This window comes from Lonchura striata, chromosome 1A, assembly GCF_050655825.1.
Source record: "Lonchura striata isolate lonStrDom1 chromosome 1A, ASM5065582v1, whole genome shotgun sequence".
In the NCBI taxonomy this organism is placed as follows: domain Eukaryota; kingdom Metazoa; phylum Chordata; class Aves; order Passeriformes; family Estrildidae; genus Lonchura; species Lonchura striata.
In genome coordinates this window covers 76,380,456-76,401,114 of record NC_140741.1, presented here as the reverse complement: position 1 = coordinate 76,401,114, position 20,659 = coordinate 76,380,456, and the positions used below count along the sequence as shown (strand labels likewise).

At 72.4% G+C, this 20,659-nt stretch overlaps 2 protein-coding genes across 5 annotated transcripts; both read left to right on the top strand.

Annotated features, from left to right (window-relative positions):
* Positions 1–1,610: 1,610 nt before the first annotated feature.
* Positions 1,611–12,334, top strand: IMPDH1 (inosine monophosphate dehydrogenase 1). 4 transcript variants are annotated; one of them, XM_085568687.1, is made up of 16 exons: positions 1,612–1,696; positions 2,975–3,070; positions 3,513–3,561; positions 3,870–3,971; positions 4,493–4,567; positions 4,862–5,068; positions 5,491–5,578; positions 6,246–6,445; positions 7,528–7,618; positions 8,027–8,122; positions 9,642–9,785; positions 9,951–10,095; positions 10,162–10,305; positions 10,702–10,785; positions 11,334–11,350; positions 11,551–11,773. In XM_085568687.1, the coding sequence occupies exons 1-16, from the start codon at positions 1,677–1,679 to the stop codon at positions 11,649–11,651; spliced, it is 1,659 nt and encodes a 552-aa protein (XP_085424813.1). In that variant the 5' UTR covers positions 1,612–1,676; the 3' UTR covers positions 11,652–11,773. The 4 variants fall into 4 exon arrangements, with proteins under 4 accessions (XP_085424810.1, XP_085424813.1, XP_085424814.1 ...); XM_085568688.1 differs by having other exon boundaries at positions 10,143–10,305; positions 11,551–11,708; XM_085568684.1 differs by having other exon boundaries at positions 1,611–1,696; positions 11,334–12,334.
* A 1,329-nt stretch (positions 12,335–13,663) lies between these two features.
* LOC146763552 (uncharacterized) lies at positions 13,664–20,312 on the top strand. The gene is made up of 6 exons (XM_085569758.1): positions 13,664–13,693; positions 14,035–15,312; positions 15,415–15,661; positions 15,743–15,835; positions 16,508–18,037; positions 18,074–20,312. The coding sequence occupies exons 1-6, from the start codon at positions 13,664–13,666 to the stop codon at positions 19,351–19,353; spliced, it is 4,458 nt and encodes a 1,485-aa protein (XP_085425884.1). The 3' UTR covers positions 19,354–20,312.
* Positions 20,313–20,659: the final 347 nt, after the last annotated feature.

Below are 20,659 nucleotides of genomic sequence, written 5' to 3'. Positions count from 1 at the left end.
GTGACAGGGGGGCAGTGTGTGGGGGGTCGGTGTGGGGGTCTGTGGGTCCGTGACAGGGGTCAGTGTGTGGGGGGTCGGTGTGGGGGTCTGTGGGTCCGTGACAGGGGTCAGTGTGTGGGGGGTCGGTGTGGGGGTCTGTGGGTCCGTGACAGGGGGTCGGTGTGGGGGGGTCGGTGTGGGGGTCTGTGGGTCCGTGACAGGGGGTCGGTGTGGGGGGGTCGGTGTGGGGGTCTGTGGGTCTGTGACAGGGGTCAGTGTGGGGGGGTCGGTGTGGGGGTCTGTGGGTCTGTGACAGGGGTCAGTGGGAGGGTTCCGTGGCGGGTCCGTGCCGTGGCCGTGCCTCGGGTGGGCTCTGTTTGCCCCCTGCGCCGCGGGTCCCTGCGCCGGGGGGTCACCTGGGGACACGGGGGGGTCACCTTGGAGGGGGCGGGGAGAGCTGCGCCCCCCCCGCCCTGCCCTGCCCGGCCTGCGGGGGGCGCAGTGCCGGGAGCCCGCACCCAGCCTGGGGGCAGCCGGCCCGGATGGGGGCTCCGGGCGGGGGGGCGGGCCACGGACAGGGGGTCAGAGGGGATCACACAGGTGATCGATCACAGTGGATCACAGGGGGTCAGAGGGGAGCACACAGGTGATCGATCACAGGGGGCCAGAGGGGGTCACAGGTGATCGATCACAGGTGCACACACAAGTGATATATCCCAGGTGCTCACAGGTGCTCACAGGTGATCGATCCCAGGTGCTCCCACAGAATGATCGATCCCAGGTGCTCCCAGGTGATCGATCCCAGGCGCTCCAGGTGCGGCTGCTTTGCCGCCCCATCCCCCGGGGCTCGTTAGGGCCGCACAAGCAGCCCCGGGGGGCGCGGGCCGTCCCCGGAGTCACCCGGGGCAGGGGGACCCCAAGGGACACCCAAAGCAGAAGCGTGTCCCCCCACAGGGGAGGTACACCAAAATCAGGGGGTGACCCCAAAAACGGGGAGCACCCAAAACGGGGTGGGGCACCCTAAATAGAGGATTGCTCCCCAAGAAAGGCAGGGCACCCAAAAGAGAGAGTGCCCGAAACAGAGGGGTGCGCCCCAATAGCGGGGGGACACCCCCATGCAGGAGGCGCACCCACACTGGAGGAATGCGGCCCCCAAAAATGGGAGCACCCGAAATAAAGGCCTGCACCTCCCAAAACGGGGTGCGCCCAATAGAGAGGCGCCCTCAGCGCCACAGCAGGGGGTGCCCGCAGGAAAGGAGCCCCCAAACCCCAGAGCCGGGGGTGCCCCAGTCCCAGGGCTCGGGGTGCCGCAATCCCGGGGTGCCCCAAACCCCAGAGCCGGGGGCTCCCCAATCCCGGGGTGTCCCATCCTCGGGGGTGTCCCCATCCTCGGGGGTGTCCCAGTCCCGGGGCTCGGGGGTGTCCCCATCCTCGGGGGTGTCCCCATCCTCGGGGGTGTCCCCATCCTCGGGGGTGCCCCATCCTCGGGGGTGTCCCAGTCCCGGGGCTCGGGGGTGTCACAGTCTCGGGGTGCCCCATCCTCGGGGGTGTCCCCATCCTCGGGGGTGTCCCATCCTCGGGGGTGTCCCAGTCCCGGGGTGCCCCATCCTCGGGGGTGTCCCCGGAGCTCCGGGGCGGGGCCTGGCGGGGCGTGGCCGGGGCGTGGTCGCAGGCCCCGCCCCGGCGCGCTCAGCGCCATGGGCGAGGGGGAGCCCAGGTACGGGGGTTACTGGGGGCACTGGGAGCCACTGGGAGCCGCCGGGGGCACCCCGGGACCGGGCCAGCGGCACCGGCGGGGCAGCGGGGCCGCAGGGGGAGGCAGGGGCTCTAGCGGGGGCACTGGGATGGACTGGGGCGTTACTGGGGCGGGAGCGAGCAGCAGCGAGGGGACGCTGCGGGTGTTACCGGGGGGCTACCGGGGGGTGTGGGGCAGCAGCGGGGATGGGAGGTGGGGGTACTGGGGGTTACCGGGGGATGCGGGAGGGGCTGCTGGGAGCGCTGGGGAATGGGGGGGTCCCCGGGTGCGGGAGAGGTTACTGGGAGCGCTGGGAGATGGGGGCAGTCGCTGGTGCCCGGGAGGGGTTACTGGGAGCACTGGGGGAGTCACTGGTGCCCGGGTGAGGTTACTGGGAGCGCCGGGGGAGCCGCTGGTACCCGGGAGGGGTTACTGGGAGCGCCGGGGCCGCTCCCGTGCTGGGAGGCGCTGGGCAGGCTGGGAGGGGGGGGGCTGCGGCGGCCGGTCCCGGCCCCGGCCACGCCCCGCGGGATCGGTCACGCCCACGGACACGCCCCGGGCACACCCACGGCCACGCCCCGGGCACACCCACGGCCACGCCCATGGCCCCGCCCTGCGCCGCTGCGGGAGCGCAGCGTGCGGGACCCGCACGGGACCGGGACAGCCCCACCGGGACCCGCACGGGGACGGGACAGCCCCACCGGGACCCGCACGGGGACGGGACAGCCCCATCGGAACCCCCACGGGGACGGGACAGCCCCACCGGGACCCCCGGGACCCGCACGGGAACGGGACAGCCCCACCGGGACCCCCACGGGGACGGGACAGCCCCACCGGGACCCCCACGGGAAACTCCTGGAACCCAACAGGAACCTCCCGGGGACCCCCACGGGACTCCCCTCTAGAGTGACCCCTCCGTGCCCTCCTCAGGAACTCCCCCCGTGAACGGCCCCGATCTCCCCAAAACCGGCCCCCTCGGGAGCGGGACCCCCAGCCTGGCTCGGCCAGCCCCGGAGTGGGTGGGGGTCCCAGTCCTGTGGGGGGGGTCTAGGTGGGGGTCCCGGTGTGGTTCGGGGGTCCCGGCCCGGGGTGGGGACGGTCTGGGTGCGGTGGGGTCCCAGTCATGGTGGGGTGTCCCTGTCCCAGTGCGGGTGGGGGTCCCAGGGGGGCGCCGAGGCTGTTCCGGGGGGTCCCGGAGGCAGGGCGGCCCTGGCGGGGCGGGGGTCGCGCCGTGCCCACCCGGTGCCAGCCTCCCCCCAGCATGGCGCAGCAGCTGATCAGCGGCGCCGGCTACGTGCCCGAGGACGGGCTCACGGCCCAGCAGCTCTTCGCCTGCGCCGATGGCCTCACCTACAAGTGCGGGTGACCCCCACCCCAAAACCCTCTGACCCCCACCCCAAAACCCTCTGACCCCCACCCCAAAACCCTCTGACCCCTCTTGATGCCTCCAGACCCCCGAGGCACGGCCCGGCAGTCCCCGATGCCTCCCTGGAGCTGCCTGAGCCCCCAGGGTCCTCCCAATGCCCCAGAGACCCCCGGGAGGCCCCAACTGCCCCCCGCTCCAGCCCCAAGGATCCCCCAAAGATCCCCCGGTTCCCCCAGGAGCCAGCTGACAGCCCTGCACCCCACTGCCGAGCCCTCAGGAGCCCCCAGGAGCCCCTCCAGACCCCCCAGGACCCCCTGACCCTCCAACTCACGTCTCCCTGCCCTCAGTGCCTCCCCAGAGCTCGGGTGCCCCCGCGATGGGTCTGGGTGAGTCTGGGGGGCCCAGGGGTCCCAGCCCTGTGTCCCCCCACAGTGACTTCCTCATCCTCCCCGGCTACATCGACTTCACGGCTGACGAGGTGGTGAGTGACCCCCAGGATCCCCTGAGACCCCTCTGTGCTTTCCCCACGGGGTGGCTCCCATGCCTCGGGACCCCTCGGTGACACCCCTGTGCCCCCCATCCTCCTCCTGGGGGGTTCTGGGGTTGGGGATGCCCATGGGGTCCCCGCAGGTTTTGGGGTGTGGGGGCTCACAGAACCCCAGCCCTCCAGGGGTGGTTAGGGGGTACAGGTGCTGCTGGGAGTGCTGGGGGGGCAGGGGGGTCAGGTGGAGTCAGGGGCCCCCACTCCTCAGGGGGGGTCAGGATTTTAGGGGCGCTCCCCTCCCCCAGGACCTGACGTCGGCCCTGACCCGAACCATCACCCTGAAGACGCCGCTGGTGTCGTCCCCCATGGACACGGTCACCGAGGGGGACATGGCCATCGCCATGGCCGTGAGCAGGGGGGACACTGGGGGACACGGGGGGACACTGGGGGAAACGGCCATCGAGGGGGACATGGCCATCGCCATGGCTGTGAGCAGGGGGGACACTGGGGCACACTGGGGGAAACGGCCATCGAGGGGGACATGGCCATCGCCATGGCCGTGAGCAGGGGGGACACTGGGGGACACTGGGGGACACTGGGGACATGGCCACCGAGGGGGACATGGCTGTCACCACAGGGGGAGGTGCATCTACACGTGTGGAGGCATCTCAGGGGGAACCCAGGGCTTGTGGAGGCGCCCGGGGGGGTCTGGGCTGGGGGGGCTCTGTCAGACTGGGGGGACACCCATGGGTGCTTGGGGGGCAGCTGGGGAGCTGGGCAAGGGGGGCACAGTGCCCGAGGGGTGAGAGGGCAGCAAGGGGACGGGGCTGCAGGAGGTGCCCACCTGGGGGGTGCCCACCCAGCTGGAGCCCAGGTACCCACGGCCCCCCCTGCCCCTTTTTGCCCCTCTTTGCCCCCTTTGCCCCAGCTGAACGGCGGCATCGGCATCATCCACCACAACTGCACGCCCGAGTTCCAGGCCAGCGAGGTGCGCAAGGTCAAGGTGAGCAGCCGGGGCCCCGCGCTGGCACCCCCGTGCCCCTGGGCCGGGCTGGCAGTGCGCTGAGCTGGTGCCCATCGGTGCCCATCGTGGCAGTCCCCTCGGTGTCCCCTGGCCTTGTGCCACCCCCCGTGTCCCTGAGCACCTCCTGCCCCCAGTGACACTGTCCCATGTCCCCATGCCCCGGTGACACTGTCCCGTGTCTCTGAGCCCCCGGTGACACTGTCCCCTGTCCCCATGCCCCAGTGACACTGTCCCCTGTCCCCGTGCCCTGGTGACACTGTCCCGTGTCCCCAGCGCTTCGAGCAGGGTTTCATCACGGAGCCGCTGGTGATGAGCCCGGCGCACACCGTGGGGGACGTGTGGGACGCCAAGGCCCGGCTCGGCTTCTCGGGGGTCCCCGTCACCCACTCGGGGCGCCTGGGGGGGCGGCTCGAGGGCATCGTCACCTCCCGTGACATCGACTTCCTGCGCGAGAGGGACAGGGCCACCCCCCTGGCCGAGGTGGGCGTGGGGCCCGTGGGTGGGATGGGATGGGATGGGATGGGATGGGATGGGATGGGATGGGATGGGATGGGATGGGATGGGATGGGATGGGATGGATGTGGGGCAGGATGGATGTGGGGCGGGATGGGATGGACAGAGGACAGGCAGATCCACGGCAGGGGTGGGGGCTGCGCACGGGGGCCCAGAGCCCCCCAGTGCAGGTGACAGTGAAGGTGACAGTGACACACAGTGCAGGTGACAGTGACAGTAGCCGTGCCTGTGACAGTGCCAGGGCACGTGACAGTGACAGACAGCGATGGTGACAGTGCTGGTGGCAGTGGAGGTGACAGTGCCAGCACTGGTGACAGTGACGGTGGCAGTGCCAGACAGTGCCAGCACCTGTGCTGATGCCAGTGACACGTGGGTCCCTGTGTCCCCAGGTGATGACCAAGCGCAGGGACCTGGTGGTGGCCCCGGCCGGTGTCACCCTCAAAGAGGCCAACGAGATCCTGCAGCGCAGCAAGAAAGGTGCAGGGGGCACCTGTCACCCCCCTGTGTCACTGCCACCCCCTGAGTCACTGTCACCCCCCAGTCCCCTGTCAGCCCTGGAGACACCTCCCTGTCACCCCACAGGTGTCACCCCCAGGGGTCACCTCCACTCAGGGCCACCTCTGTGCCATCCTGGGTGGCCCATGGGAGATGTCCCCTGTCCCTGTTCCCCTCCCCTCACATTGTCCCCCGCTGTGTCCCCAGGGCTGCTGGCAGTGACCAGCACTGGTGAGCTGGTGGCTGTCACTGCCCCATCCTTCAGGTCTCTGCCATGTCCCTGGGGTCAGCCCTGTGTCCCTGTCCCTGGTGTCACCTCCGTGTCCCTGGGGTCACCTCCATGTCCCTCGTCTCACCTCCATGTCCCTGTTCCTGTGTCTGGTGTCACCCCCATGTCCCTGGGTCACCCCCATGTCCCTGGGGTCAGCCCTGTGTCCTGTCCCTGGGGTCACCTCCACGTCCCCGTGTCCCTGCAGCCCCCCGGTGCCCGGCACCCCAGGGTGCCCCGCGCTGCCCCCGTGTCCCCGGGGAAGCTGCGGGGTGGCAGCTCCTCGCTGCTGGCCACCCTCGCCCTGCGCCCGGGTCCCTCCCGGCCGGTGCCCGGGGCGCCGGCGGGGCGGGGGTGACTGTCCCCGCGCTGTCCCCGCAGGGAAGCTGCCCATCGTCAACAGCCGGGACGAGCTGGTGGCGCTGATGGCGCGCACGGACCTGAAGAAGAACCGGGAGCACCCGGCGGCCTCCAAGGACGAGCGGAAGCAGCTGCGGGTCGGGGCCGCCATCGGCACCCGCGAGGACGACAAATACCGGCTGGACCTGCTCGTGCAGGCGGGCGCCGACCTCGTGGTGCTGGTGCGGGCACCCCGAACCCGGGCACCCCGAAACCCGGGACACCCAAAACCCGGGCACCCCTAAACCCGGGGCACCCAAAACCGGGGCACCCAAAACCCTGGCACCCCAAAACCGGGGCACCCCAAAACCCGGGGCACCCAAAACCCGGGGCACCCCAAACCCGGGGGCACCCAAAACCCGGGCACCCCTAAACCCGGGGCACCCAAAACCCGGGCACCCCAAAACCGGGGCACCCCAAAACCCAGGGCACCCAAAACCCGGGGCACCCCGAAACCCGGGCACCCCGAAACCCGGGGCACCCAAAACCCGGGGCACCCAAAACCCGAGGGCACCCAAAACCCGGGGCACCCCGAAACCCGGGGCACCCCAAAACCCGGGCACCCCAAAACCCGGGGCACCCCAAAACCCGGGGCACCCAAAACCCAGGGCTCCGAGTACTGGGGAGGAGGGGGAGGAAGGGGATGGGGCTGGAGCTGCCGGGCGGGGGGGGGGGGGGGCGGAGCTCGTGGTGCTGGGGGCTGTGGAGGGGTCCCCGAAAACTGGGGGGGGTGAGGGCACCCCAAAAAAAGCGAGGCCCCAAAATGAGGGGGATGAAAAAGGGCAGCACGGAAATCAGCATCCCAAGAACGGGGAGGATGAGGATGGAGGAATGGGGTGGGGATGGAGCTGCTGGTGCAGGCGGAGATGACCTCAGGGTGCTGCTGTGAGGGACCCCGAAAATGGGGAACCCCGGAAACGGGGATCGCCAGAAATGGGAGACCCCAAAACCGGGCAGGGATAGAAGGGAAGGGAAAAAGAAGGGGATGGAGGGATGGGGATGGAGCCGCTGGTGCAGGGGGAAGACCCTAAACATAGGAGGGTTGGGGTGCCCCAAAAGCTGTGGGACCCCAAAAGGGAGGGGATGGGATCTGGGGACGGGGATCGAGCTGCTTGTGCTGGGTGGGGGGTGCCCCAAAAAAGGTGGGCCCTGGGGGGTACCCCCTGCTCACTGAACCCCAACTCGCTGCTCCCCTCCCGTGGCACCCCAACCTCCTGCCCCGCACCCCAAAACCTGCCCCGCCCCACCCCAAACGCGGCCCCAGGACTCGTCGCAGGGGAACTCCCGGTACCAGCTCAGCATGATCCGCTACATCAAGGCCAAGTACCCCGAGCTGCAGGTGGTGGGGGGCAACGGTGAGACCCCAAACGGGGGGCACTGATGAGGTGGGAAACGGGGCGACCCCAAAATGATGAGCGGGGAAACGGGGCGACCCCGAAATGATGAGCAGGGAAATGTGCCAACCCCAAAAGAGAGGTGAGGGAAATGGGGGCGGGGTTTGGGGTGTCCCCTGCAGTGCTGCGGTGGGATTTGGGTGCCATTTTGGGGGCTGTTTTTGAGGTGCTCCCCGTCATAGTGAGGCAGGATTTGGGGAGAGTGGGGCTGGATTTGGGGTGCCACTTTTGGGCTGCTGTTTTGGGGCACCATGTTTGGGGTGCACCCCGCAGCACAGAGATGGGATTCAGGGTGCCCTGGCACTGCTGGGGTGCCATTCTGGGGTGCCCTGGCACTGCTGGGGTGCCATTTTGGGGTGTGCCCCACAGTGGTGACGGCGGCCCAGGCCAAGAACCTGATCGATGCCGGGGTGGACGCGCTGCGCGTGGGGATGGGCAGTGGCTCCATCTGCATCACCCAGGAAGGTGGGTGGCACCCGGGACCCCTGACCCCACCCTGGCACCCCTGGACACGCCTGCAGTGTCCCCACTGTGCCCTTCGGTGTGGGCCTGTAGCTGCTGTCCCCGTGTCCCCGTGACAGTGTCCCTGTCCCTGATCCCCTGACCCTGTCCCTGTGATGGTGTCCCTGTCCCCACGGCAGTGCTGGTGTGTGACCAGGCTCAGGCTGTGGCCATGTCCCTGCCATGTCCCTGTAGCCATGGCAGTGTGGCCATGCCCAGGCACGGCCATGTCCCTGACGTGTCTTTGTCCCTGTCCCCATGGCGGTGCTGCTGTGCCCAGGCCACAGCCATGTTGCTGACGTGTCTCTGTCCCCATCCCCATGGCAGCTCTGGTCTCTGGCCATGCCCAGGTCATGGCCATGTCCCTCACAGTGTCCCTGTCTCTGTTCCCATGGTAGGGTGGCCATGCCCAGGCCATTGCCATGTCCCTCACAGTGTCCCTGTCCCACGGCAGTGTGGCCGTGCCCAGGCCATGGCCATGTCCCTCACAGTGTCCCTGTCCCACGGCAGTGTGGCCGTGCCCAGGCCATGGCCATGTCCCTCACAGTGTCCCTGTCCCCATGGCAGTGTGGCCGTGCCCAGGCCATGGCCGTGTCCCTCACAGTGTCCCTGTCCCACGGCAGTGTGGCCGTGCCCAGGCCATGGCCATGTCCCTCACAGTGTCCCTGTCCCACGGCAGTGTGGCCGTGCCCAGGCCATGGCCATGTCCCTCACAGTGTCCCTGTCCCCATGGCAGTGTGGCCGTGCCCAGGCCATGGCCGTGTCCCTCACAGTGTCCCTGTCCCCATGGCAGTGTGGCCGTGCCCAGGCCATGGCCGTGTCCCTCACAGTGTCCCTGTCCCCATGGCAGTGTGGCCGTGCCCAGGCCATTGCCATGTCTGTCACAGTGTCCCTGTCCCCATGGCAGTGTGGCCGTGCCCAGGCCATGGCCATGTCCCTCACAGTGTCCCTGTCCCACGGCAGTGTGGCCGTGCCCAGGCCATGGCCATGTCCCTCACAGTGTCCCTGTCCCCATGGCAGTGTGGCCGTGCCCAGGCCATGGCCGTATCCCTCACAGTGTCCCTGTCCCCATGGCAGTGTGGCCGTGCCCAGGCCATGGCCGTGTCCCTCACAGTGTCCCTGTCCCCATGGCAGTGTGGCTGTGCCCAGGCCATTGCCATGTCCCTCAGAGTGTCCCTGTCTCTGTCCCCATGGCAGTGTGGCCGTGCCCAGGCCATTGCTGTCCCTCACAGTGTCCCTGTCCCCATGGCAGTGTGGCCGTGCCCAGGCCATTGCCATGTCTGTCACAGTGTCCCTGTCCCCACAGCAGTGTGGCCGTGCCCAGGCCATTGCCATGTCCCTCAGAGTGTCCCTGTCTCTGTCCCCATGGCAGTGTGGCCGTGCCCAGGCCATGGCCATGTCCCTCACAGTGTCCCTGTCCCCATGGCAGTGTGGCCGTGCCCAGGCCATTGCTGTCCCTCACAGTGTCCCTGTCCCACGGCAGTGCTGGCGTGTGGCCGTGCCCAGGCCACGGCCGTGTACCGCGTGGCCGAGTACGCGCGGCGCTTCGGCGTCCCGGTCATCGCCGACGGTGGCATCCGCAGCCCCGGGCACGCCGTGAAGGCGCTGGCACTGGGAGCCTCCACCGGTGAGGGCAGGGCTCGGGGGGCGCCCAGCACGGGGGGGGCACCCTGAGGGGGTCTGGTGGCCAGAGCCCACCCGGGGCCCGGGGCTGGCCCCGCAGCCCCCGGCCCATCCCGGCGGGTTCCGCGCCCCCGCCCCGCCGGGGGTCCCTGACGGGGCGTCCCCCCAGTGATGATGGGGTCGCTGCTGGCGGCCACCACGGAGGCGCCGGGCGAGTTCTTCTTCTCGGAGGGCGTGCGGCTGAAGCAGTACCGGGGCATGGGCTCGCTGGACGCCATGGAGCAGGGCCCGGGCAGCCAGAAACGCTATTTCAGGTACCGGGGGGCCGGGGGGGGGCCGCGGCCCCCCGACCGCCCCCCAGCCCTGTGTGTGCCCCGCAGCGAGGGCGACGCGGTGAAGGTGGCGCAGGGCGTGTCGGGCTCGGTGCGGGACAAGGGCTCCATCCACAAGTTCGTGCCGTACCTGCTGGCCGGGCTGCAGCACGGCTGCCAGGACCTGGGCGCCCGCAGCCTCTCGGCGCTGCGGTCAGTGCGGGCAGGGCGGGGGGGGACGGCAGGGCTGGGGGGCCGGCAGGGCTGGGGGGGTCCGGGCAGGGCTGGGGGGTCCTGGCAGGGCTGGGGGGGCCGGCAGGGATGGGGGGTCCGGGCAGGGCTTGGGGGGGTCCTGGCAGGGCTGGGGGGGTCCGGGCAGGGCTGGGGGGTCCGGCAGGGATGGGGGGGCCGGCAGGGATGGGGGGGTCCGGGCAGGGCTGGGGGGGTCCTGGCAGGGCTGGGGGGTCCGGCAGGGCTGGGGGGTCCGGCAGGGATGGGGGGGCCGGCAGGGATGGGGGGTCCTGGCAGGGCGGGGGGTCCGGCAGGGCTGGGGGGTCTGGGCAGGGCTGGGGGGCTCGGCCGCCCCCACCGACCCCCCGTGCCCCCCAGGTCCATGATGTTCGCGGGGGAGCTGAAGTTCGAGCGCAGGACGGTGGCGGCGCAGGTCGAGGGGGGGGTGCACGGGCTGCACTCGTGAGTGGGGACGGGGCTGGGGGCTTTGGGGGGCCTGGGGGGGCTGGGAGAGTTGGGAGAGGTTTTGCGGGATACAGGGATTTGGGAGAGCTGCGGGATTTGGAGGAGTTTTTGGGTAGCTGAGAGTGATTGGGGGGGCTGAGGGGCTTTGGAGGAGGTCTGGGGGGGGGCTGAGGGGGTTTGGGGGAGGTCTGGGGGGGCTGAGGGGGTGTGGAGGAGGTCTTGGGGGGCTGAGGGGTTTGGGGGAGGTCTGAGGGGGGCTTAGGGGGTGTGGAGGAGGTCTTGGGGGGCTGAGTGGTTTGGGGGAGGTCTGGGGGGGCTGAGGGGGCTTTGGGACCTGTGAAGGGTGCAGGAGCTGGGGGGATCTTGGGGGCGGGGGAGGTTTTGGGGGGCTGAGGAAGGCACCAGTTCAGATCCCATCGTCGGGCCCCAGTTGCCCCAGTCCAGGCTCTGGGGCACCCCCGTTTTGCCCAATGTCGGGGATGGGGGTTGGGGTCCGGGGGGTTCCTGTGCCCCCCCTAACCCCCCTCACTTGCCCTCCCCCGCAGCTTTACGGTTCTGCCCCGTAAGTACCTGCTCCCCCTGGGACTGGGGGTGCTCGGGGGTCCCCTTTACCCCTCCTCTGTCCCCTCCCTGATGGATGGGGGCTGGGGGAGGGGGGACCCCCAGTCTCCCAGCCAGGATCTGGGGTTTGGGGGTCCCAACCCCCCCAGAGGGGTTTGGGGGTCCCCTTCCTCCCCTTTGACCCCTGCCTCGTCCCCGCAGTACCGAGAGGAGGCTGCCCTGAGGAGGGGTCCCCCCGGGGCGGTGCCCCCCGCCCGGAGCCTGCGGGGACCCCTCCAGCCCCCCGACACCGGCGCTGCTGATGCTGCACGGGCACCCCGCCGTGGGGGCACCCACCATGGAGGCACCCCGCCGTGGGGGCACCCACCATGGAGGCACCCCGCCGTGGGGGCGCCCCAAACCCCCGAGCACAGGGGCTGCGAGCACCTCGGAAACCCTCCCGGAACTGGGGGTGCGGGGAGCCCCCAAACCCCCCCGGGTCACCACAGTGGAGGGGGATCTCCAGAGCCCCCAGAAATGGGGGTGCAGGGACCCCCCAAAAGTCCCCGGGGCACCACGAGGCTGCGGGACCTCGCTGGCCTCTCCACAGAGGGGGACGCAGGGACCCCACAACCCCCCAATGGTGTGGGGACCCCCTGAACCCCGCGGGGACCCCAGACCCTCCCTGGCACTGGGGAGCTTGCAGGGCCGTGTCCCCCTGTCCCCCCGAGTGGGGATGGAGGGACCCCCGCAGCCTCCAGGGGACCCCCAGAACTGCAGGGACCTCCCCAGCGTCCCAGGGGACCCCACAGCGTCCTGGGGAACCCCACAATGTCCCGGGGGACCCTGCAGCGTCCCGGGGGACCCCACAGCGTCCTGGGGAACCCCACAATGTCCCGGGGGACCCCACAGCGTCCCGGGGGACCCCACGGGCCTGTGGCCTCCCGGTCTGGGGGAACCCCGGACTCGCTGTGTCCAGGGGTGAATAAACGCTTGGAGCATCGGAGCCTGGCTTGTCCCTGTCCCCGCTCCTGTCCCCAGGCTGGCCCCGGGCTGTCCCCGCTCCTGTCCCGGTCCTGTCCCCAGGCTGTCCCCAGGCTGGCCCCGGGCTGTCCCCGCTCCTGTCCCCAGGCTGGCCCCGGGCTGTCCCCGCTCCTGTCCCGCTCCTGTCCCCAGGCTGGCCCCGCTCCTGTCCCGCTCCTGTCCCGCTCCTGTCCCGCTCCTGTCCCGCTCCTGTCCCCAGGCTGGTCCCGCTCCTGTCCCCGGGCTGTCCCCGCTCCTGTCCCGCTCCTGTCCCGCTCCTGTCCCCTGTCCCTGCCTTTGTCCCCGCCCCTCGCCCTGTCCCGTCCTTGGCCCTGTCCATGGTCCTGTCCCCGGCCTGGCCCAGGCGTGTCCCTGTCCCTGCCGGTGGCACGGGGACCGGGGCACACACGTGGCACCAGGAGGGCACATGCCGTGACACAGCGTGGCACACACGGCACGGGTGGCACACACGGCACGGGTGGCACATGCTGTCACACACACGGCACGGGTGGCACACGCACGGCACGGGTGGCACATGTCACACTCATGGCCCACCCTGGCACACACCTGGGACCCCCCCAGGTGGCACCACCCAAATACGGGATCCCAAATGTGGCACCTTCCCAGAAGCGAGACCGCCCCCCCCAAAGTGTGGGACACCCCCCGAAAATCTGGGACAAGCCCCCAAATGCAGGATACTCCCCTCGAAAAAAGGGGGGGCACCCCAAATGTGGGAGAATCCCCCAAAAGCGAGACCCCCTTCAGATGTGGGACATCCCCCCAAGTGTGGGACCCCCAAGTGTGGGACCACTTCTACATGTGAGACCCCCCAGCTTTGAGAACCCAAACCTGACCGCCCCCCCCATGCAGGGGGGGACCCCTCAATCCTGGGAGCCCCCCGGCCGTGGGGCACCCCCAAACGCCGCCCGCTCCCTCCGGGCCGCGCGGCCCCGCCGGGTGCCGGTGCCGGGGGGGCGGGGGGAGCCCGGGGGGCGCGGGGGGTGGGGGGAGGAGGAGGAGGAGGAGGAGGAGGAGGAGGAAGAGGAGTGGGGGGGGGCTCGGCCCGCCCCTCCCGCCGCTGCCGCCGCCGGGGCCGGGCCGGGGCTGGAGCCGCCGCCGAGGCCGGTGGGTGCGGGGGGCGGGGGTGGGTTTGGGGGTGCGCGGGGGTTCGGGGGTGCCCGGGGCTGGGGTGCCCTGGGTGGGGGCAGCACCCGCCCGCGCTGCCGGGCCGGGCTGGGGGCGCGGGGAGCTCGGGGTGCGGCGTTTGGGGGCGGGGGGCGTGCCCGGGGTTGGGGTCCCTGGGGGGGCGCGGATGGCGAGGTCGCGGCTGCCGGGGGAGGAGGTGAGCGGGGTTTGGGGGTGCGGGGGACCCCGGGTTTGGAGGCGAGGGGGGCCGGCTGCGGGGTCCGGGGGGGGCGGGGTCGCGGCCGCGGGGCGGGGGTGGCGAGCCGGGGTTCGGGGGGTTCGGGGGTGCCCCCCCAACCCTGCCGAGCTCCGCGCCCCCCCGCGCCGCCCCCGCGCGCGCTGTCCCCACGCACACGCGCTCGCTCGCGCCGTCACGCGCGCGCACACGTGCGCTCCCGCACCCACGCGCGGGAAAAGGGGGGGGCTGCGGGGGGGGGGCACGGGCGGGGGGGGCCCGGTGGGCCGGGGGTGCGGGGTCGGGGGCGCGGGGGGGGCCAGGGGCGGCACGGGGAGCGCGGGGTGCGGGGCTCAGGTGGGGGTGTGAGCGGGGCCCGGGGGGCTCAGGTGTGCGAGGGGGGGCGCGCCCCCCGGGCCGTGCCCGTGTACCCCCCCCGCAATGTCCCTGTCACACGCGTGGGCACGGCGGGAGGGGGCAGGTGTGACCCGCGGGGCGCGCGCGGTTGTGACCCACGGGTGACACCGGCGCGGCGTGGGGGGAGCTCCCGTTGTCGCGGGGGGGGTCTTGGGGCCGGAGAGAGCGGGGGTGGCGGTTCCGGGGGGGTGCGGCTGCGGGGGTGTCCCGTGCGGGGGTGGCGGTGCCGGGGGTGTCCCGCGTGGGGGTGTCCCGTGCGGGGGTGGCAGGGTCGGAGGTGTCCGGTGCGGGGGTGTCCCGTGGGGGGTGGCGGTTCCGGGGGGCTCGGACGCGTTCCGGGGGTGCCGGCTCCGGGCCGCGGTGCGGGCTGTCCTGCGGGGGCCGCGGGTCCCCGCGTGTCCCGCGTGTCACTTCGCATCCGTCGTCCCCGCGCCGCCGCCGCCCTGACGGGCGCGGTGCCGCCCCGCGGCGACAGCCCTGTCACCCCGATTAGGGACCTGGCGCGGGCGGGGGGTCCGGGGGAGGGGACACCCCGCACGGCCCCGCGGCGGGGGCGGCCCCGCGTGCCCCCGTCCCCGAGTGCCGCCGCGGCGCCCGGGCTGCTCCTGCCCCTGCCTGGGGGGCTCCTGTGTCCCCACAGGTGCTCCTGTCCCAAATCCGGGGTGCCCCTGTTCCCCCCCGCGCTGGTGCTGTCCTCCCCCGAGGGACTCCTGTCCCCAGGTGCCCCGGTGTCCCCCCCGGATCCTGCTGTCCCTCCCGTGGAGCGCTCCCGCGTGTCCCCGGCCGTCCTCTCCTGTCCCTGCTCGCGGGGCGCTCCTGTCCCCCCTCAGAATGTTCCCCGAATGTTCCCCGTGGGCTGCCGGGGCTCAGGGTGCCATGGGGGATCCCGCGGTGTCATGGGGGATCCCGGGGTGCCATGGGGGATCCCGGGGTGCCATGGGGTGCTCTGGGGTGCCGGAGGTGACCCCTCTGCCCCCTCTCCACAGCCGCTCCCGATGTCCCCGATGTCCCCCGCTGGGGGGGCGGCCGCCCCCCGTGTGCTGCTGGCGCTGCTCTGCCTGTCCGCCCGGGCCGCCGCCCCCCCGCCCCCCAGCAGCCCCCCCGGGACCCCCCCGGGCCCCCCCGCGCCCCCCAGCGACTCCCCGGTCCTGTCCCTCAACCTCGGCCTCAACTTCAAGATCAAGGTGCGGAGCCAGGGGGGGCCGCGCCCCCCCGCGCCCCCCACCCCCCCGAGCCCCCCCAGGAGCCCGGGGCCCCCCACCCGGCCTGACCCCGGCGATGAGCAGGGCTCCGCGGGACCCCCGGAGGAGGCGGGGGGCCCCCCCGGCCGCGGGGCCACGACCCCCGCTCCGGGGCGCCCCCGGGACAAGCAGCTGGAGCTGGACATCGCCATCGACCTGACAGCGGGGCTGGACCCCCCCCCGGCGGGCTCGGGGGCGGCCGTGCCCCCCACCAGCCTCCTGGGGGGTCCCCCCGGCCGCCCCCGGTTCCTGCCGGGCCTCTCGGAGCTGGCCGGGAGACTCAGCGCCGCCGGTGAGTGCCGGGGGCGGGCAGGGTCCCCCCGGGCCCCCCAAACCCGAGGGCCGCCCCGACAGCTCAGTGCCCCCCCCCCAGGGTTCCTGTTTCCCACGGGGCCCCCCAAGATCGGCGCCGAGGGGGGCAACGCGAGTCTGGAGCTGGACGAGGCGGGGAGCGGCGCCGAGCCAGGTGGGAGCCGGGCACTTGGGGGGCGGGCATTTGGGGGGCGGGCATTTGGGGGGCGGGCACTTGGGGGCCGGGCACTTGGGGGGCGGGCATTTGGGGGGCGGGCACTTGGGGGGTGGGAATTTGGGGGGCAGGCACTTGGGGGGCGGGCACTTGGGGGAGTGGGAATTTGGGGGGCGGGCACTTGGGGGGGAATTGGGGGGTGGGCACTTGGGGGGCGGGCATTTGGGGAGTGGGAATTTGGGGGGCAGGCACTTGGGGACGGCCTGGGGGTCTTGGGGGACCTGGGGGGATGGGGGGTCGGGGAACCGGGGGAGTCCTGGGGGGTGGGAGTGTCCTGCATGTCATGGGGGGCCGGGAGAACGCGGAGGTCCCGGGGTTTGGGGGCATCCTGGGCTTCGGGGGGCTCCGGGAGGAACGGGGGGTGCTGGGATTTGGAGGAGCCGGGGGGAACGCAGGGCCGGGGGGAGAGGCTGCGGATTGGGGGTGCTGGGGAAATGGGGAGGGGGTGAGTTTATGGGGTGGGGCTGCCTCCCTCCGGGTTCTCGGTGGGATTCGGGATGTGGGGGGGGGGGGGTGACACGGGGCGTGCTGCGAGGAACACCGGGGCGCGTCGGGGCGCCCCCAGGACGCGGGGACCCCCCGGTCCCCCCGCTGAGCCCCGGTCTCCCGCAGCGCCGTCCCCCGGCCGGCAGCCCTCCCGGGGGGCCGCGCCGCCGCCCGCCGCCGCCTCCGCCTGCACCCCCGGATCCGCCTGCGGCTCGGGGGGCCCCGGCCCTTCTGTGGCGCCCCCCTTCTCCTGGCCGCCCCACTTCCTGCCGCTGGGCACCCCCTGGCCCGAGGCCGCGGCGCTGTGGGGCGCGGCCTGGGGGGGGCACGTCTATGGGGCGGGGGCGGCCTTCGCGCTGCTGGGCGCGCTGGGGGCGCTGCTGCTGCTGGGGGCGCGGCGGCCGGCGCCGGCCCGGCTGCTGGGGGCGCTGCTGGCCGCCGCCGCCTTCGCCCGCGCCTTCCCGCTCTTCTTCGACCCCTACGAGCTGGGGGCGCGGCTGCCGCCCGCCGCCGCCCGCGCCCTGTTCGAGCTGCCGCCGCCGTGCCTGGGCTGGGGGCTGGCGCTGGCGCCCCCGGCCCGGGGCGCGCCGCTGCTGCTGGCGCTGGGGGCGCTGCACCTGGGGGGGGTCCTGGGGGTCGTGGGCGCCGTGGCGGCGCTGGGCGGCCCCGCGGCGCTGCTGCTGCTGCCCCGGGCTCTGTTCGCCGCTCTGGCGGCCGCGCTGGCGCTGGGGGGGCTGCGGCGCTGCGGGGCGGGCGGGGGTCGCGGCAAGCGCGGGGCGGGGGCGCGGGCGGGGGTCCCGCGGCTGCTGGGGGCGGCGGGCGCGGCGCTGAGCGCGGGGCTCCAGCTTTTCGGGGCGCTGCAGGCCCGCGGGTGGGCGCTGACCCCCGCCCCCGGGCCCTGGGCCTGGTGGGGGCTGCAGCTCGGGGGGCGCCTGGCCGAGCTGGCCATGGGGGGGGCGCTGGCCGCGCTGGCCTTCGCCGCCCCCCCGAGCGGCCGCGCCGCCCCCGGCGGCCCCCCCGAGCCCCCCGAGGGCGGCGGCGGGCGGGGCCCGGGGGAGGAGGCGGGGGGGCCCCCCGAGTCCCCCCTGGACGTGGACGGGGACCCCACGGCCGGGTACCGGCCCCCCTCCCCCATCGACCTGCGCCGCTCCATCGACGAGGCCCTGGGGGCGCCGGGGATGTTCCGCGCCGGGAACGGCGGCATCGGGGCCACCGGGAGCGCCGGCACCGGCCGCGCCGGGACCGGAGGGAAAACCAAGAGCAACGGGGTCAGCGTCCTCGGGAGCACCGGGAGCACCGAGATCAGCGTCATCAGCACCGCCGGCAGCGCCGGGAGCGCCGGCGGCACCGGCAGCACCGGCACCAGCACCACCGCCCTGCCAGGGGGCGGCGGCGCCGCCGTGGCGGGGCTGGGCACGGGGAGCGCCGGGACCGCCTTGGGCACAGCCGGGGCTGCGGGAACCGGCGGCACCGGCGCGGCGGGGGCCGGCACGCATGGAGCAGCCGGTGCTCCTGGCACAGCTGGAACGGCTGGAAAACCCGGCACGGCTGGAACAGCCGCCACAGCTGGCACGGCTGGCAAACCTGGAACACCTGGAACAGCTGGAAAACCCGACACGGCTGGCACAGCTGGAACACCTGGCACAGCTGGAACACCTGGCACGGCTGGAACACCTGGCACAGCTGGAACACCTGGCACGGCTGGCACAGCTGGAATAAACAGCAAACCTGGCTCAGCCACCACACCTGGCACAGCCGGCACAACCAACAAACCTCTCACAGCTGGCACAGCCGGCACAACCAGCAAAGTTGGCACAGCCACAACACCTGGCACAGCCGGCACAACCAACAAACCTCTCACAGCTGGCACAGCCGGTACAACCAGCAAAGTTGGCACAGCTGGCACGGTTGGTACAACCAGCAAACCTGGCTCAGCCACAACACCTGGCACAGCCGGCACAACCAGCAAAGTTGGCACGGTTGGTACAACCAGCAAACCTGGCTCAGCCACAACACCTGGCACAGCCGGCACAACCAACAAACCAGGCACAGCTGGCACGGCTGGTACAACCAGCAAACCTGGCATGGCTGGAACACCTGGCAAAACCAGTACACCTGCCACAGCTGGAGGAACCGGCACAGCAGGAACAACCAGCAAACCTGGCACAGCCGGCACAGCCACCACACCTGGCACAGCTGGCACGGCCGGAACACCTGGCACAACTGGTACGCCTGCCACAGCTGGAACAACCGGCACAGCCACCACACCTGGCACAGGTGGCACAGCTGGAACAACCAGCAAACCTGGCACAGCAGGCACACCTGGCACAGCTGTCATGGCCGGAACACCTGCCACAGCTGGAACAACCGGCACAGCCGGCACACCTGGCACAGGTGGCACAGCAGGCGGGACAGAGCGTGGCACCCCCAGCACAAGCAGGGACAGCAAAATTGCGACCCCGGGAATTGGCACCACTGGCACCTCTGGGGCTGGGGCACCGGGCACCGCCGGCACCAGCAGCGGCACCGGCAGCACAGCTGGAACACCTGGCACAGCTGGAACACCTGGCACAGCTGGCACAGCTGGGGGACCGGGCCCTGCAGCGCCTGGCACAGCTGGCCCATCAGATGCCAGCTCCTCTGGCACAGCCGGGACACGGGGGCCCGGCGCTGCTGGCCCCGCCGGTGCCCCCGGTGCCCCCGGTGCCAGCGGCTCCGCCCCCCGCGGCCCCCCCGGGCTGTCCCGCGCCGCCTCCTGCGGGGGCTCCCCCGGGGGGGCTCCGGGGCCGGCCCGGGGCGGGGGTTCCGGAGCGGCCCCCCCGGCCCGGGGAGCCTCCCGGGGGGAGCCGCCCCCGCTGCGGCCGTCGCAGAGCTGGGCCGAGGGGAGCCCCCGGGCCGGCCCCGCGCCCCCCGGCCCCGCGCCCCCCGCGGGCGGCGGCCGCAGCCCCGGCAGCGACACCATAGACTTGTAGGGCGCGGCGGAGACAGCCGGCCCCCCGAGCCGCCCCCCGAGTCCCTGAGACCCCCAAATGCGGGTGACAACGGCGGGACCCCCAAACTCCTGAGACCCCCCAAGTGCTGCTGGTGACGATCCGGGGACACCCCAGGTCCCTGAGACCCCCCCCCCCCCCCAATGCGGGTGACAATCCGGGGACGCCCCTCCATGCCCTCGAGACCCCCAAGTGTTGATGACGACCTGGAGACCCCCAAGGTGCCCCCCCAGGTCCCCGAGACCCCCAAATACGGGTAACAAACAGCCCCCCATGTCCCTGAGACCCCTCCAAGTGCTGGTGACAATCTGGGGACCCCACCCAAATTCCTGAACCCCCCAAGTACTGACACTGCCCTGGGGACCCCCAAGGGGCGACAACCTGAGCCCCCCCATATCCTGGAGACCCCCAAGTGCTGGTGACAATCTGAGGAGCCCCCCGAAGATCCCAAGTCCCCCCGAAGAGGAGCGACAAACTGCCCGGCCCAGCTGAGCCCCCCAGGTGCTGATAAGGACTTGGGGACCCCCAAGCCGCCCCCCAAGTCCTTGAGACCCCCAAAGACGGGTAACGAAGTGCCCCACCCAAAGCCGGGAGCCCTCCAACCGCTGGTGCCAGCCTGGGGACCTCCCCAGCTGCCCCCCAAGTCCGCGAGACCCCGAAGTGCTGGTGCCCCTCTGGGGACCCCCCCCAATTCCGTGAGACCCCCAAATACGGGTAAGAAGCGCCCCCCAAGTCTTTGAGCCTTCCAAGCACTGGTGCCAGTCTAGAGACCACCCCCCCCAGACGCCCCTCAGGTCCCTGTGACCCCCCCAATACGGGTAATAAAGTGCCCCCCAAGTCCCCGAGACCCCCAAATGTTGGTGACGACCTGGGGCCCCACAAAACCCCCCGTGGCCCCCCATTTCCCCCAGCGTGTACCCAATAAAGTGCCACGTGCGAAAGATGTGTGTGACAGCCCGGGCAGACCCCTGAGCACCCCAAAACCTGGGGTGGGACCCCCGAGCCCCTCTGCCTCCCTAGATCCAATACGGGACCCCCGAACGGTACCCCAAGGGCCTCTCGACCCCCTTCCCGTGGGGTGGGACCCCCCGAGCCCTCGGGGCTGTGCTGTGGGACCCCCGGACCCCCCCCGACCCCTCGGGGCTCTGCTGTGGGACCCCCGGACCCCCCGACCCCTCGGGGCTCTGCTGTGGGACCCCCCGAGCCCACTGAACCCCTCGGGGCTCTGCTGTGAGACCCCCGGACCCCCCCCGACCCCTCAGGGCTCTGCTGTGAGACCCCCGGACCA

Coding starts and splice junctions, on each gene's coding strand:
- IMPDH1 (XM_085568684.1), top strand. CDS start 1,677: ATGGGCGAGGGGGAGCCCAG. Junction 3,562..3,869: donor ACTTCACGGCTGACGAGGTG/GTGAGTGACCCC, acceptor CCCCTCCCCCAG/GACCTGACGTCGGCCCTGAC. Junction 10,306..10,701: donor CGCAGCCTCTCGGCGCTGCG/GTCAGTGCGGGC, acceptor CGTGCCCCCCAG/GTCCATGATGTTCGCGGGGG.
- LOC146763552 (XM_085569758.1), top strand. CDS start 13,664: ATGGCGAGGTCGCGGCTGCCGGGGGAGGAG. Junction 15,313..15,414: donor GCCTCAACTTCAAGATCAAG/GTGCGGAGCCAG, acceptor GGCGATGAGCAG/GGCTCCGCGGGACCCCCGGA. Junction 15,836..16,507: donor GGGGAGCGGCGCCGAGCCAG/GTGGGAGCCGGG, acceptor GGTCTCCCGCAG/CGCCGTCCCCCGGCCGGCAG.